General features: G+C 44.4%; 1 protein-coding gene across 1 annotated transcript in view; it reads right to left on the reverse strand.

Annotated features, from left to right (window-relative positions):
• The window catches only part of pcnx2 (pecanex 2), a 29,342-nt gene extending 15,144 nt beyond the window's left edge, over nt 1-14,198 (reverse strand). The window contains exons 1-23 of the mRNA XM_047603948.1: nt 13,720-14,198; nt 12,343-12,545; nt 11,590-11,707; nt 11,469-11,505; nt 9,979-10,496; nt 9,703-9,897; nt 8,888-9,370; nt 8,608-8,785; nt 7,832-7,982; nt 7,586-7,728; nt 7,147-7,225; nt 6,772-6,907; nt 5,179-5,321; nt 4,596-4,749; nt 4,299-4,331; nt 3,274-3,445; nt 3,040-3,150; nt 2,731-2,822; nt 2,333-2,442; nt 1,580-1,688; nt 1,009-1,101; nt 774-924; nt 50-191 (exon numbers count right to left, since the gene is read on the reverse strand). Of these exons, the coding sequence (XP_047459904.1) occupies nt 50-191; nt 774-924; nt 1,009-1,101; nt 1,580-1,688; nt 2,333-2,442; nt 2,731-2,822; nt 3,040-3,150; nt 3,274-3,445; nt 4,299-4,331; nt 4,596-4,749; nt 5,179-5,321; nt 6,772-6,907; nt 7,147-7,225; nt 7,586-7,728; nt 7,832-7,982; nt 8,608-8,785; nt 8,888-9,370; nt 9,703-9,897; nt 9,979-10,496; nt 11,469-11,505; nt 11,590-11,707; nt 12,343-12,545; nt 13,720-13,872 (3,704 nt within the window). The 5' untranslated portion in view covers nt 13,873-14,198. The remainder of the gene's footprint in view (nt 1-49; nt 192-773; nt 925-1,008; nt 1,102-1,579; nt 1,689-2,332; nt 2,443-2,730; nt 2,823-3,039; nt 3,151-3,273; nt 3,446-4,298; nt 4,332-4,595; nt 4,750-5,178; nt 5,322-6,771; nt 6,908-7,146; nt 7,226-7,585; nt 7,729-7,831; nt 7,983-8,607; nt 8,786-8,887; nt 9,371-9,702; nt 9,898-9,978; nt 10,497-11,468; nt 11,506-11,589; nt 11,708-12,342; nt 12,546-13,719) is intronic.
• Between the last annotated feature and the right edge of the window lie 131 nt (nt 14,199-14,329).

Raw genomic sequence — 14,329 nt, forward strand, 5'->3', positions numbered from 1 at the left:
CTCACACCTCGAAGCTGTGCCTTTCTGTGGGCGTGTGCGTCCAACTCACTGGATACCCAGCTTCTTGCGGTGGCTGAGGGCAAAGCCGTCGTTGGTGAGTGCGCTCAGGACGATGGCGGGGTACACCACGTACTTCTCAAAGCAGAGCAGCCCCACGTACAGGCGCTCGAACCACATCAGCACGGCATCCTCTGGAACACGGACGAGGATAAAGGGCTTGTGAAGGGTTTCAAAGAAAATGTTTGTAAAGGAGCACACGCTGAAATGTCATAATCTTTAACCCTCATACTCTGAGATTTTAAAACTGTTGTTACCATTAAGGAACAGAAATGTCCTAAAAATGGCAAATGTTAATATTGTTTTCTGCTTTTTTTTGCATAAATCTTTTAATCCACATCTTGTAATTGTGATTAGTACTGAAGGGGATTAAAAGATATATGTAAAAAAAAAAAAAAAAAAAAAAAAGTAGAAAAAAATATTAACATATACCATTTTTAGGGCTTTCTTAGGGCAATATTTGTAAATTGGGCACTATAAAAAAAATCAATCAAAATCAATGTTGCTAAAACCACATCAAAATATTACAATGGGTGGCACATGATAAAGATGATAAAGATTGTAACCCCACCCAGATCGATGAGCACTTTGAACAGTCTTATTTCTGATAAACGGAAACTGGACAGTTTTCAAAAACTTAACTACAATCTGGAAAAGGGTTGTTTAAAGTGTGGACCACCATCAGCCATACATAAAGTAAAAATAGGGTTCCTGACCTCTGGGTTCAAATTGGTAGTACTCCTTGGTCTTGAGGACCGGGTGGGAGATCCACAACCAAGGGTGATGCTTCCTCAGCTGAGGGATCAGGTAGTGAGTCACAAACCCCACCGTTCCCGCCAGAGCGTAGAGCACGATGGTCACAAAGGGCTGCAGACGAGTGTGTTTATAATTTAAAGAACATAATCAGGCAACATGCGACAGAGGTCTACAGCAGGTGGGAAGGGATCTCACCTTGAGAGACAGGAACACGGTACTCGCTGTGATGGCGAAGGTTAGGATGTAGGCGACAGAGCACACGATAACATCCGACAGCAGGATCTCCTTCTGCAGAGGGAGGGAGAGCAGCAATCGTTTTTAACCCACGCTAAATGCATGCGTTTGTCAGGCTTGTTTAATGTGTGTGATTGCTTCTGTCTAATCGCTCCAAGCCTTCGGGTTGTGGAGATCAAAGACGCGGCAGCTTGAGGAGCGTTAACAGCTTCGCAATCCCCATTAATACTGTAAAAGGCGGCGGGAGGCCTGTGTTCTCTGACGCCTAATTCCCTGTAATCGCACAGAGTGATCGACAGCAAACGTCTCATTATCTTTAATGCGGTCTGTCTCCGCGCACACGGTTGGTAACAATTCACAGGTGCACGGTGGTAATGAGCATTGATTGTACAATAATAATTATTGTCGGCATTTGTTAAAAAGGGGGCTGGACTGTTGGATTAATGCTGAGAGGAGACAGTGGAAAGTGTGTTACAATTCAGACGCAACAACAACAACACATCCGTTTACTTTTGTAGCAGTCTCTAGTTACCATGGAGTTCTGCAGTTTCTCAGGCAGTGGGTCTTTAATGGCTGTATCTTCTTCCTCCTCTTCCTCGCTCTCCACCAGAGCAGGCATTACCTTTGCCTTGATCAGGGATCTGTCCATGAAAGGATTACAGTATATTAGGTCTAAATCAGGGGTCTTCAACGTTTGTCAAGCCAGGGACCCCAAACTGATGAACAGATTAAGTAGTGACAGTAGAGATGTACGTACTATATGAAACTCTGCCTGGTGCTTTTTATAAATACACATTGTTTTTATCATTTTTCATTCAATATTAAGCTGTCCCTTATCCCTTTACAGAAATATATTTTATTCATGTTCATGTGTTTTCAAAGAAATTTAAATTTGTATGGGAAAATTTAAAAAAATATATAAAAATGTCTAATCAACCAAAGGTTTTGGGGCCACCCCCTGCAGTACCTCTAAGGGGTCACGGACACCCTGTTGAAGACCTATGGTCTTTAAGTGTTAAATAATCAGAAGATTGTCTTTTGTCCTAAAGAAAGTGATGGCAAATTTTAATTTAGATTATTCATTGCACAAATTCACATGTTGTCACTTCTTTAACTGACTGATTTTTTATCCTGCATTTGTAACATTGCCCCTGTTCTGCAAATAAAGCTAGTTCTCCAGAATAAAAGCATAGAATTGTGTCCATTTTCCCTTAACCGTCACTCAAACCTGTCCCTGTGTCAGAGAAATCAGCTTTCCTCTCCACGCAGACAGTCGTTTACTCACAGAAGTACGGAGGGATCGCTGCTCTGCCGGCTGAGGTGATACGAGAAAACCACCAGAAGGCCACAGAAACCAGAGAACAAGGCTGGGGTGTGCTGCTCATCCCACGGCTCCTGTTAAATGTGAACCACACAAACACGCACGTTTTTACAGCTGCTCCTTTTAAATCTTCACTTTAAAATCTCCCTCCCTTAGCACCATTCTTGTATCTCACAGCAGCTTATCTTAAATTCCCTTACTGCAGGCTATTTATAACTGAACTAAACGCCTTCCTCTGAAGCCAGGAAGATAAACACAGATTCAGTTCAGTACCAGGGGGAAGAAACGCAAAAAAGAGGAGATAAAAATGACTGTATTTGCTGTACGTCCTCGGCCTACTCTGCCTCTGTTTCTTTTCCCACCTTGAGAGCTCCGAAGCAGAAGCCGTACAGCAGAGACAGAGCGATCAGGCTGCGGAGGATGCTGTAGATCGCAGAGATGAGGCTCGTAGCAGCTGAGAGACACAAATCAGAGCGGATATGGAAACACGAGCAGACAAATTAAACACTGAGCAGGTGCACATTTAGTTAAAGGCACTAAAATGTATTTTCTCTATCTGCTTCATACACCCACACAGTCTTAGCTGTGTATTAATTATAGAGTATAATCAACTAAAGAAAATGTGTTCTAAAGATCTTAAGTCAATGTAAATTCATAAATATTTCGTCAACCTGTTCCTCCAAAAAGGTGCATGTCAATCTGCTCCAGCAGGTAGATGGTAAAGGTGTTGATCTGAGGGAAAAGTCCCACCAGGAAGGTGATAGGAAAGCAGTAGGTAAACCCTGTTTAATGCAGAAAACAAAATACATTTATTAGCGACTGTCCGCTTGTTTCTCACAGGAAACTAAATCACATATTAATATGTGCATGCTGTTGAACTTTTCTCTGGTTTTATCTATCCCTACCCACTAGCAGGTCTCGCAAGAAGCTCAGTATGTCGTAGCAGACGATGGTGACTCCGTACAGGGTGGAGACGGGCAGGTCTTTCATCCTCAGCAGCTGCTCCAGCAGCCAGATCAGAGTGCAGAAAATACAGAAGTAGGCCGCGCGGCTGTAGGCCACCAGCTGGTTGTGACCCTGGAGACACCCACAGGAACACTCATGAACACAGAGGTTTACCCTGGTTTCCATCGAATCTAGATTGAAAATACACCTGATAAAGTTAACAAACACTGCTCTAAAGCTGGAGCGGCTATATTAGATTGCACACCGATCAGGCATAACATTATGACCGCCTTCAACAGGATGTTCTTAATGGGGGTGTCTGGGTCTTATGGGTTGAGGGGAGGGGCCTCTGTGGACCAGGCTTGTTCCAGTGCATCCCACAGATACTTGATCAGTTTGGGATCTAGTGAATGTGGAGGGCAGGTCACACCTTGTTGTGCTTGTCATGTGGTTTTTTGACTTGTTCCTAAACCATTTTTGTGTGTTCCTGTGTCAGGCTGCTGCCATCAAGGAGTGTCATTGTTGTGGGGCGGGGGTGTCTTGTCTGGTCTAGGTCGGTGGTACACATCTAAGCAACATCCACATGAATGCCAGGTCCAAGAGTTTCCCAGAAGAACACTGAATTGTTGCAAGATGGACAATGTTATTTACTTCTCCTGTCAGTGGTTTTAATGCTGTGGCTGATTGGTGCATGTGATTACTCTTTGCACTTCCATGTGTTTTCTCAGGAACATGAAACAGCTACCTAGGATCTGATTAGATCAGATCCTAGGTGGCCAAATTGGGTGAGCATCGTTCGAAATACAGCGGAAATATCCTCATATGGAAAAAGGAAGTGTTTTTGGTCCAAGGCTGACTTTCACAGTGAAGAGGAAGAGCGTCCACAAGCAGAGACACAAAAGACTTCATCTGTTCCAAAGATGTTGGTGAATACCATGCAACCCAGAGCAGTTTACTGAGTCTGTATGAAAAGAAACAAACTCACGTGTGTTGGTGAAGCTGCATCTGGTTGAACACTCTGCAAAAGAAACCCACAGAAGCCAGTATTGAATCACCATCAACATGAAACCAAGTTCAGAACAGAGGAAGTGAATAAGAGCAGCAAACGCAAACTGGTAAATGTGGGGACAGTTTGTTCTAGTCTGCATGAGGTCACCACATCATATGTTTTGATGCCACACTCCCTCGATCATCAAACGCATTGGCGCACAGCTGCTTAATATCGAGAAGATATTTACTTGAAACAATTGTAAACAAACATTCACTGAGATTTTTTTTTTACCTTCAGTAAAGAATACTGGCAGCTGGCAATGACTAGGCAGAACTGGAAGACCCAGAAGTCTTTGAAGCAGCCATGATTGAGAAGTACAAAACCCAGAAAGGAAACCAGGAAGGCCATAAAGACTGCAACAAGATTCTCCAGGACATCTTGATTTCTATGAAAAAAATAAATAAATAAACAGCATTTAAATCCTGAGGCAGGTCGCGGCAGTTTACACGGGATTTTACGGGGGCCTATAACCTGGCTAATTAAGGCCGTCATGCACAGAATTCTCATTCACTAAATTTACTACAGAATTGCTGCTCAGTTGATGGCCACGATGAAAATACAAGGCACATATTGTCACAAATCATTCCACTAAATTGACAAAAGCACAGTGGTATTAATGAAAAGGACGTGATGCATGCATGCAACAGTTTATTTTAGATTTAAAGAGACAAGACAACACCATATATTCAGTATGCTGGTGAAATAAAGCAGAAAATAGTACGTGACGGGAAAAAAAAAAACAGTTCAGTGGTATAGAGAACTGTGCAAAATAAGACTAATATCTCCAAAAACTGTAATTTATGTTGTGTATTACCTGTCGAGAAGGGCAAGCAGTGTGAGGCGGTCATATAAAATGTTGATCCACTTCCCAGGAAATAGTTTGAGCTTGTAGTATATTTTCCTGGTGGGCTTCTCCTGAGTGGAAGTCTCTGACGACTCGTCCAAAGAGTCCTCTTCCTGACACAGAAATGAACACAACAAACAATTGAAACCGAAATGCAAAATAAAAAAAATAAAAAAAATTTAAAAAATGGAAGCAAATCAACAAATGAACAATAGTCTGCTATTTAAAACCTTGAGGATTCCCCATGCAGCACAATCTGAACACAGTCAGCATCACTGTAGCTACATAAAGTGGTCCATTAATGATTCAGTGCTTGTGTTGTTTGGGCTTCAACAACTCGACCCAGGCAGCTCATGCTGGTCTACATCCAGAGGTGATGGACACGTAAACAGCAGCAGCAATGACTCATATTTATGTGGGCTCAGTTAATCACAGGTTGAACGAGACAGACCACCAGATTTAACAGCTGGTTTATTGACGGTTTCTAAGCTTGACCTTTTTGTTGGCAGATTCAATTCATCTGTCGAGTTTTTTAGAATCACTGATTGACTGTTGATTTTGTTCAGTGTTTGCATTCTCGCCTCATGAATATGTAGACGACTAAATGAGTGTACACACATGGAGAGCTTAGCACCGATGCAGCGACAAGAGACCAGGAGATGAAATTAAGTGAGTTGAGGCGACTTTGGTGAGGCAGCCTGGGCAGATCCCAAGTTGGACTCTTCTCAAGGGGAGCGACTGATACAGCTGATTAAGGACATGACGCAAATATTTACAGCAAGGAAACACTGTCCACAACTTTGGCTCCTGCAGTGAAATTCACCATTCACGCTCGAAACGTCAGGTGAACCCACATGGAGAGTACTGGACAGTATCTTAGAGATATAAGAGATATATTTTTATGTTCTTCTTGCTTCACACAAGTATTGGCCTTGGTCATTTATTATTACACAGGATAAGATGTTACAATCCCTTGATCCCAAGATCTGAGGCAAAAAACATTTAGAAGCCCAGTCCAACTAAAAAAAACAGCAGGCTAGCAGTTAGCTACCAACAAGAAGACACCTGCTTACTAGCCTAGCCAACAGCAGCAGGCTGTATGCAGCACATCACTTTTCACGTGGGCACCTCCCTTCACTGATGTTTCGTTAAGTTAGGCCCACGACACCTCAAGAAGGCTTGACAGTGAGTTCCAGCGTGCTGGAGTCACCCCCTGCATGCTGCCACTACAAAACCGTGTGACTTTCAACTGAGAGATTAGGTTAGCCCTACTACTAACCACTCAGTTAGTCTTAAATGCATCTCTCCCCTCCCCCCGACATTAACACTGAAACAGCATGAAACCATGTGGAGTACTATGAAGCCTATCATGTGGGAGTTCATCTCCTCCATGCACGAGATACAAACCAGATGGTGATCCAATGTATAAACTATGGCTCCATAATAGCACAGATAACAGATTTATAACCACTGACTGGACCACTACTGTTCTGTGTTAATATGTCACATCATAGATGTTCGGTTTGCGGAGTAAAAAGACAAAAAGTGACAGAAAATGGGCACCTGGAAGATTTCAGGGTGCGTCCTTCGTGGCCGAAGCCTGTGTGCCGGGATGATGCGTCGTTGAAAAGGGCAGTCCGTGTGACCGCCCGCCAGGCCGTCCTGACACTCTGAGTTGGAAGAAGTTGACAGCAGGTCGCTGAGGACACACACACACAGCAGGTTGATGTGACTGTGTGATATAAAACCTGATTACACAGGCAGAGGTGGAAAGGCAACACAATGACTGAGGAGTGGAGGAGAAGCTGGAGCAGGTGGAAAAAGCAGAAAAAGTGCGGAATGACAACCGTCTAAAAAATACAGCTTGTTGCAGGAGAGAGGGATGGGAGACGAAGAGAGGGAGGAAAAGAGCGTGAGATGAAGATTTGACAGCAGTACCACATGTTGCCGGTAATGAGCTCTGCTCCTAGCGGCAGGTTGAGAGCCCTCTCCGCGTACAGCTTGCGAGGCCTGTCTCCTGTTGCAACAAACAGATATGTAAAGCTTGTCACACATTTTCTTTTTTCTGTTTGCATAAGTAACGTGCAATAACTGATAAGCAGGATTTGTTTAGCAGGCAGACATCCGAGACCGAACAGATGAACACCTTGGGGCTGTTCCAGAAAAATGTCATTTAATCTGCCAGCTTTTTGAGCTGTTTCAAAAGTGAAGCTATCAGCTGCTGGCGTAGCCTCCCATTCACTGAGTGTATTTGAGCAAAACATCTAAATATTATAAGACCATCTCAGCTCACTGACTGTCACACACAACTCTCGTTTCAATGAACTGCTGGAAGGACACGGCTATGTAAACAACTCATACAGGACTAGCTGCTTACTGTGTACAGTATGGAAGGTGTAAGCCTCTTCTTTGTTGGTGGCTTCTGGTCTGCAGATGACCTGCAGCATGGAGCTCTCAGACTGAGATGTTTGCGAAGGCAAAGAATCATAGTCTGGATCCTTCTCTCTATCTGTCTGTGGACTGCAGACAAGAAACCAAATCAGCCAAAGCCTTGAATTTGTGCAACAGATGTGTTTGGTTGAATGCAGCTTCACATTTTTACTGAAACATGAGTCTCCTTCACCTGTCAGGGGAGACTATTGGGATGTGTGTAGGTGGTATAGCCTGCAGCGTCTTGGTAGGCAGACTAGTGGGGGGCTTGGGTCTCTCTGGTTTGTCGTCAGGGTTGGTCTCTGTTATCGTTTCATCTGGTCTAGAAGTTGCACTCTGATTCTCTGCACCAAGAGATTTATAAAACACAAATTGGCACTCACATGCCTCTTCATTAGGTACACTAGGCTTTCTAATATAACGTTTCTGCACTGAATCATAATCAGGTTATCGTATTAAGCATTTGTTTAAAACAACTTAAGGAGCTGTTAATTCAATGTGTTTTCATATTGGAGGCTGCAGTTCGTAGAGTTAGTGGGCTAGGCTAATTCAATCCAGTTTAATAGCACCACAAACTACATCCACCAAAATGATCAGAAAGAATTCACACACCTTTAACACATACTGAGCATTAGAAGTCGAAGGGGGATTAAACTTTAACCCTTTTCAAAATGTTTTTACAGAGGGTTTTGGCATCGTTCAGTAGTAACTTATCTGCCTAGACATACAATGTTGATGAAGATCAAAACAGAACTGAAAGTACAGAGACTATTGGAATTACATCCAAATAAATAATAATAGTGCTTGGTAATTATGGCTGCCTGAGAATGGGAAAAATGGTTCATAAACTTGGAATGTGTTACAGTATTTACATTAACATAAACAGTAACAGCGCTATACACAAACCGATGCAGACACTTCACTCATGGATGCTCTGTTTACTCCAACCCTGTAGATGTTTAAACTCACCTTTTTCTGCGGCGTCCAATTCTTCTTTTCTCTCTGGCCCCACCTCTTCCTGTGTGCTGGCACCTCCGGCTCTCATACTGATGGACCCCAGCAAGGACACAAACTCCAAGAAGTTGGATTCGTTGGGAATCTGGCCCTCCTTTGCCTCCAGGTCTGACTTGGAACTGGTCATGGTGGTCTGACAGAAAAACAAAAAATTAGCGTGCATGTATGGGCAGATGGCTGGAGGCTAGAAGAGCAGAGACACAGAAATAGAAGCAGAGCTACTCTGCCAACATACTGTGTTGTGTGATCGATCTGAGAGCAGAACAGCATCTTTCCCGCTGTCCATGCTCAGCCCTCGGATGTGAGTCCTTCCACCGGGTCCGTAGCGGCACAGAGTTTGCGGAAGACGAAGGAACCCCTGTGAGTCCACGTTAGGATCCAGAGGGTCTGTGTCGTCGGGGTGGGAGTTGACGTCGATACCTGACGAGCTGTTATCGTTTGTCAGCTGTGGGCTCGGGGTGCTGTCAGTAGGCATTTGCAGACCAAGATGCTCCTTATCTTGATCTGGACACTCCAGTGTGGTGGAGTCAGGAGTAATCGTTTCTCTACATAAGTGAAACTCTTCACTTTGGCTTGTGGTCTGCTGCTGTTTCAGGGTGGGGTCATCCTCCGAGCCAGTCCCTTCCTCTCCCTCTTCGGGCTCCTGTTTTTCCTCTTCGGGGGAGTCAAAGGTGATGACTGGGATCTTGATGTGACATTCTCCCGCGTCCTTCTGAGCCTTGCAAGTCACACACAGACACCAAAATATATCACAAGTTATAGCGGAGATCAAACCGTTTTATCAATAGATGGCTGAATGTTGGAGACAAGATGTGTGAGAAAATATAATGAAACTACGTCCATTTGACGGTGAGATGCAGCAATAAAAATATTTAGTCTGTGGTCTTAATGTTTTGAACATCCTAACAATACAGAGTATAGTGCAGAGTATAAATAAGCTGATACACAATTCACAAGTAGGGCTGGTGGAGATCAAATATATATAAAAGAGGAAATGCAGGGGAACAACCTAGTAGAGGATTAAACATTAACACTGAAGTTGATTGTAACCTGTGCGTTCTCCAGAAGGCTCTGCTTGACACTTTCTTCCAGCTGGGCCGCTGTCTGAGGGTCGCAGCTCATGGTGATGATGATCTTGACTGTGTCGCTGTCGTCCAGCTGAACCGACACCGGCCTGGGACCAGAGTTATCCACCAGGACCACCTCAATTTCATCAGAACAGTAGGTCTCCTCCACCAGCTCAGCCTGAGAGATGGCAAAAGGTGAGAAAAGGTTTTATAATCATCCTATAAAATCCACTCTTAGCCGCCTCTATCTATGTCCTACCTGTGCAGGGGGTTCGGGGATGTCGATGAATTCATCTTGGTCGTCTTGGGGAGTCTCCAGTGAGTTGTTGTTGGCGTCTGAGTATTCTTTATGCCCCTCACTCTCCTCCTCACTCTCGCCTTCGCTTCCCTTGGAAGGAGGCAAGCCTTCATCAACGGTTTCCCTGTCTTCAGCCTCTTTGTCCTCGCCGTCTTTTTCTCCTATTTCCTCCTGCTCCAAATTTTTCTCCGCTGTCCTTTCCCGCTCAGGTTGCTCTCTGTCAGTTACTGTCAAAGCGCTCTCACTTTCCACTCCTTCTTTCTCATTTCCAGCTTCGGTTTCATCTATTTTCCCGTTCCCACTAGAAGATACGGTCCGCGTCTCGTCTCTCTCGGCTCTGGAAGGGGGCCTCTGCTGGGCCTGCAGCAGAGGGGTGGCATGGTCCGGATTGGGGCTGGAGAGGTCATCTGGAGAGGGCTCTGGGCTTGGGTGCAAGCCCTCCTCCAAAGGCTTCTCCTCTGCAGCAGTCTCACTCTGTCCTGAGATGGAATCCAGATTCATTTCTTTGAATTGTAACAATAATTAAATTGCTCTAATCCTAAAATTCCTGCCATGGACATGATGTAGTCTTTTATTTGGCTGCAGTGGTAAAACACATAATGCGCGCTACTGAAGCAGTGCTGGACGGATAAATACAATAAACGAAGTGAAGATCAATCCCTTTGCTATTAAAAACAAATATCAACATTTTGCTGCTCAAACATCTGATGCAGTGCACCAGAGCGTTTATGTCCCTTTTAAATTCAATCAGCTGACTTTGCTCTGACTAATCAACCCGTGCATTAGATCATGGATTTACTGGGAGCAGTCAGCTGGTGTTGTTGGCTGGCTGCTACTTCTGTGATTCTCTGAGCATATTTACAATACTGATGGGTTTGCAGAAAAGGAAGTTATTGGTCTGGGTTGTCTGAAAAGACTTCCAGTGGTTCATGGAGGAGAACGCAGTTTGATTCCAGCAAAGACTGATTCCGAGAAAAAAATAAACGTTTCCCTCAAAGCACATATATAAAGACTGATGCGGAAGTTTTTGATGGAGATGACTACATGTTACAATACAATTCCTTCTGCTTTTCCACTTTGAGTGCTGATTCTGTGTATAATGATCACATCGTATAATTTATAGCATACCACAGAATCATGAAGTCATCTTTCTAAAAACTGATTTGTGTTCACTTCCTCCTCTGTACCAGGTTGGTGGAAATGCGTCTGCAGGTTATATTTATAGTCGGTTGCCAAACTGACACCAAAATTCGAAAAGCAAATAGAAGGAAAATCTTGGTTTTTGCAGTGTGTGAATTTAGACATCTACCTCCAAGCCCGTCTACACTTCATGAAACTGACCACCAGTGCACATATGGAAGGATCTCAATTAGCTTTTCATTTATCCAGGCATTTCTTTTTTAAATAAACTATTTATATCTTAGTCAAAAGAAGAGAAAGGTCAGCGTTACCTTCCGCAGCCTTCACCTCATCTGACTTTGAACAGTCCTGATAGAGAAATCACAAACACGGGATTAAAATGTGGACAGGGTTTTCACACTGGCGGGTGTCCGTCTTTGAGACTTCACTCACCACCCCAATGAGTCCCGGGTCAGTTTCGGTCTGCTTCACTGTCACCTGGATCACCGGACTGGGGCGCTTCCGACCCAACATTGTCATGGCAACGCTGTCGGGGACTGTGCTGCTCTTCCTGGTGGACAAGGATGAGAGGGACGGGTGAAATTAGATGATGAAGATAGAGATGGAGGGTTCATGGCAGTCACTGTTAGAAGTAATCATCTCATTCTATGCCTCTGATGTCTTCAATGAATACGCTTTCAGAGTTTGGAAAAGCAAAAGTATTATTTGTGTCTGGACTTGCTCTATCATCTCATTTTGGTTTTAAAAAAAAACAGTCACACCAGAAAGCAGGAAGTGTTGGATTTTCTTTTTTAAAGTCTCGAAGCAGATGAAGTGTGTCACAGCAAATTGGGTGACTGAACATCACTGACCTCCCCTCATTAGGTCGCTCATTCACCAAAGCTTTACTGAGTCTTTGAAATGAGTTACAGGCAGAGTCTGTATGCCACTTTGAGACACCTGACTTCAAAGACCGAGAAAAATAGACACAGACAGAGACTGAGAAGGCTAAAAATGGAGACTTGGTCATAGTTATTTTTAGCAACATTAGTCTAAAAGGCGATCTAACAGTTATGTGTTCATAATTAAGCTGTATCTTTGGGGATTTAGACCTATCGCCCAGATTTTGTAATGAATAACGTGGCAGGGGAGCAAAGCAATCAGCAAAAACACACGTTGAATACATTTGTATTCCTAACTACTAACCTAATGGTGGCCGGCAGGCAGGAATCCGAAGCATTGCTCTTTTTCTCCTGAGCCTTGCTGAGATCAGAAAGGCTGCTGCGAACCACTGCCTCGCCCTCATCGAACATCATGTGCAGGCGGTAGTTGGCCACCTTGATGACGATGAAGAAGACAGTGATGGAGGTGCAGTAGATGCTCAAAGCCATGGTGGTAGGAGGCAAGGCCTGTGGAGACGGAAGGAGGAGAAGAGCTTTGTTATATTCAGATCTCAAATCTCCTGACAGTGATTCAGTCTATCTACCCCTGATCTGATTGATCTGTTAAGGCACATTGGTACATTAATACAGTTTACTGTAGGAGCGGCTCATAGCAAAGAACAGGTTAATTAAAGACAAAGCATCTGCACCATGCTGCCTCATGAGTCATACTGGTGTGGAGAGACCTGTTTCTGTTTCATTCAGTGTTTGCAGCAGCTTACATTTACAGCCCGGTGCTTTTTAACTTGATTGCTCCCGAACTTTAAATCATTGTTTTGCATGTGACCTTCAAAAATAAAAACCCCAATAAACCTGAAATCTTAAACATCCCTCGCAGAAAGCTTGTGGTGTTTTGCGAGACCAGCAGTGGATGTTTTCACACTAGGTGGAAACCGTCAGTGACAACAGTTTAATATAGAGTGAAAGTGTTAGTCACACATGTGAATCTGTTACTTGCTTTAGTAACTCTCATTCATAGATAGCATACATTATCTGTCCGCGTAGCGGCTGCAATTTAATGTGCACATAATCAGCAATGTGTAAAGAGGATGAAACTTAAATCATTTCTTCACATATGGCAACAGACAAGCTGTGTTTGTATTCAGTTGCAGGATTAGACCCGTTTGGTGCACACACGTGGCAGCCATCATATTCGTTCCTGCACAGCTGAGGTTAAGGTGTGTTTTATTCATGCAACCTTCCTGGTGTATGAGAGAAAGGCAAAGGTCACTGATGTCACATACAAGAAGGAGTTTCATTTGATCCAGCAGATAAAGTCATGTGTGTCTACACATTTTTGACTTCTCTATATTTATCTCCATTGCAGTCTGTTTACTGCACGTATTCCAAAGGCTGTGGATATATTACTGAACCACAGTTTCACGCTCCCTGCCTCTAACACTGTCACATACAAGAGCAGCCATGCGTTCCCTCGCTGCATGCATGCGGGTGGAAATACTGCGACAGTGTCCTTTTTTTTTCCAAGAACGTTTTCTCTCAAAGCACCGACCACACCAGAATACTATTGGTGAGCTGCCCCAGGGATGGGTAAATAAAACGTTAGCCTGTACCTACTGGTACCTTCAGCACCTTACACCCCCCTCGCGGCCTTGAACGTCATGTTCCCCCAATACAAACTCACCAGATGGAGAGACAGGGGTAACATCAGGAGAAATATCCACAGATAGAGGTGGCACGAGTTGTTGAATTTGTTCTGGTCCGGGTCGTGGTACCAGCCCCCGGTCAGGGATGCCCAGACACCCTGACGCAGGGTCTGCACCACCTGGGAGCCCATCTCTCCTCCTCTCTCCTCCTCTACGCTCAAGTTGGACGGAAGAATGATGATGATGATGCTGCTGCTGCTAGGCTACAATGAAACGATCTCCTCTAATGCGCGCTACGCCTCCATGTTGGAGCGATACGGCACGTCTCCAGAGCCTTTTCCTTTCATGCCTCGTCGGTCTCCCTCGGCGTTGTCCTCTCGTCTGCCCGCGTCCATCCCAATGTCGGTTCGAGCATCCCTGCTGCCGTGGTCCTCATCTTGTCCTGTTCGTATCTCTCCCTCTCTCTCCTCTTCCTCCCTCTCTTCCCTCTAGCTGCCTGTACAGATGCGCATCTCTGACCGCCCCCTCCCTTCCCAGACCTCCTCCTCTTCCTCCTCTGCCTATCCACCCTCTCATATGATGCGAGTCTCACCTTCAGTATTTGGGATATGTGCGCGCATCTATAGGCTTATATATATATATATATAG

The sequence above is a fragment of the Mugil cephalus genome, chromosome 13, assembly GCF_022458985.1.
Source record: "Mugil cephalus isolate CIBA_MC_2020 chromosome 13, CIBA_Mcephalus_1.1, whole genome shotgun sequence".
Lineage (NCBI taxonomy): Eukaryota > Metazoa > Chordata > Actinopteri > Mugiliformes > Mugilidae > Mugil > Mugil cephalus.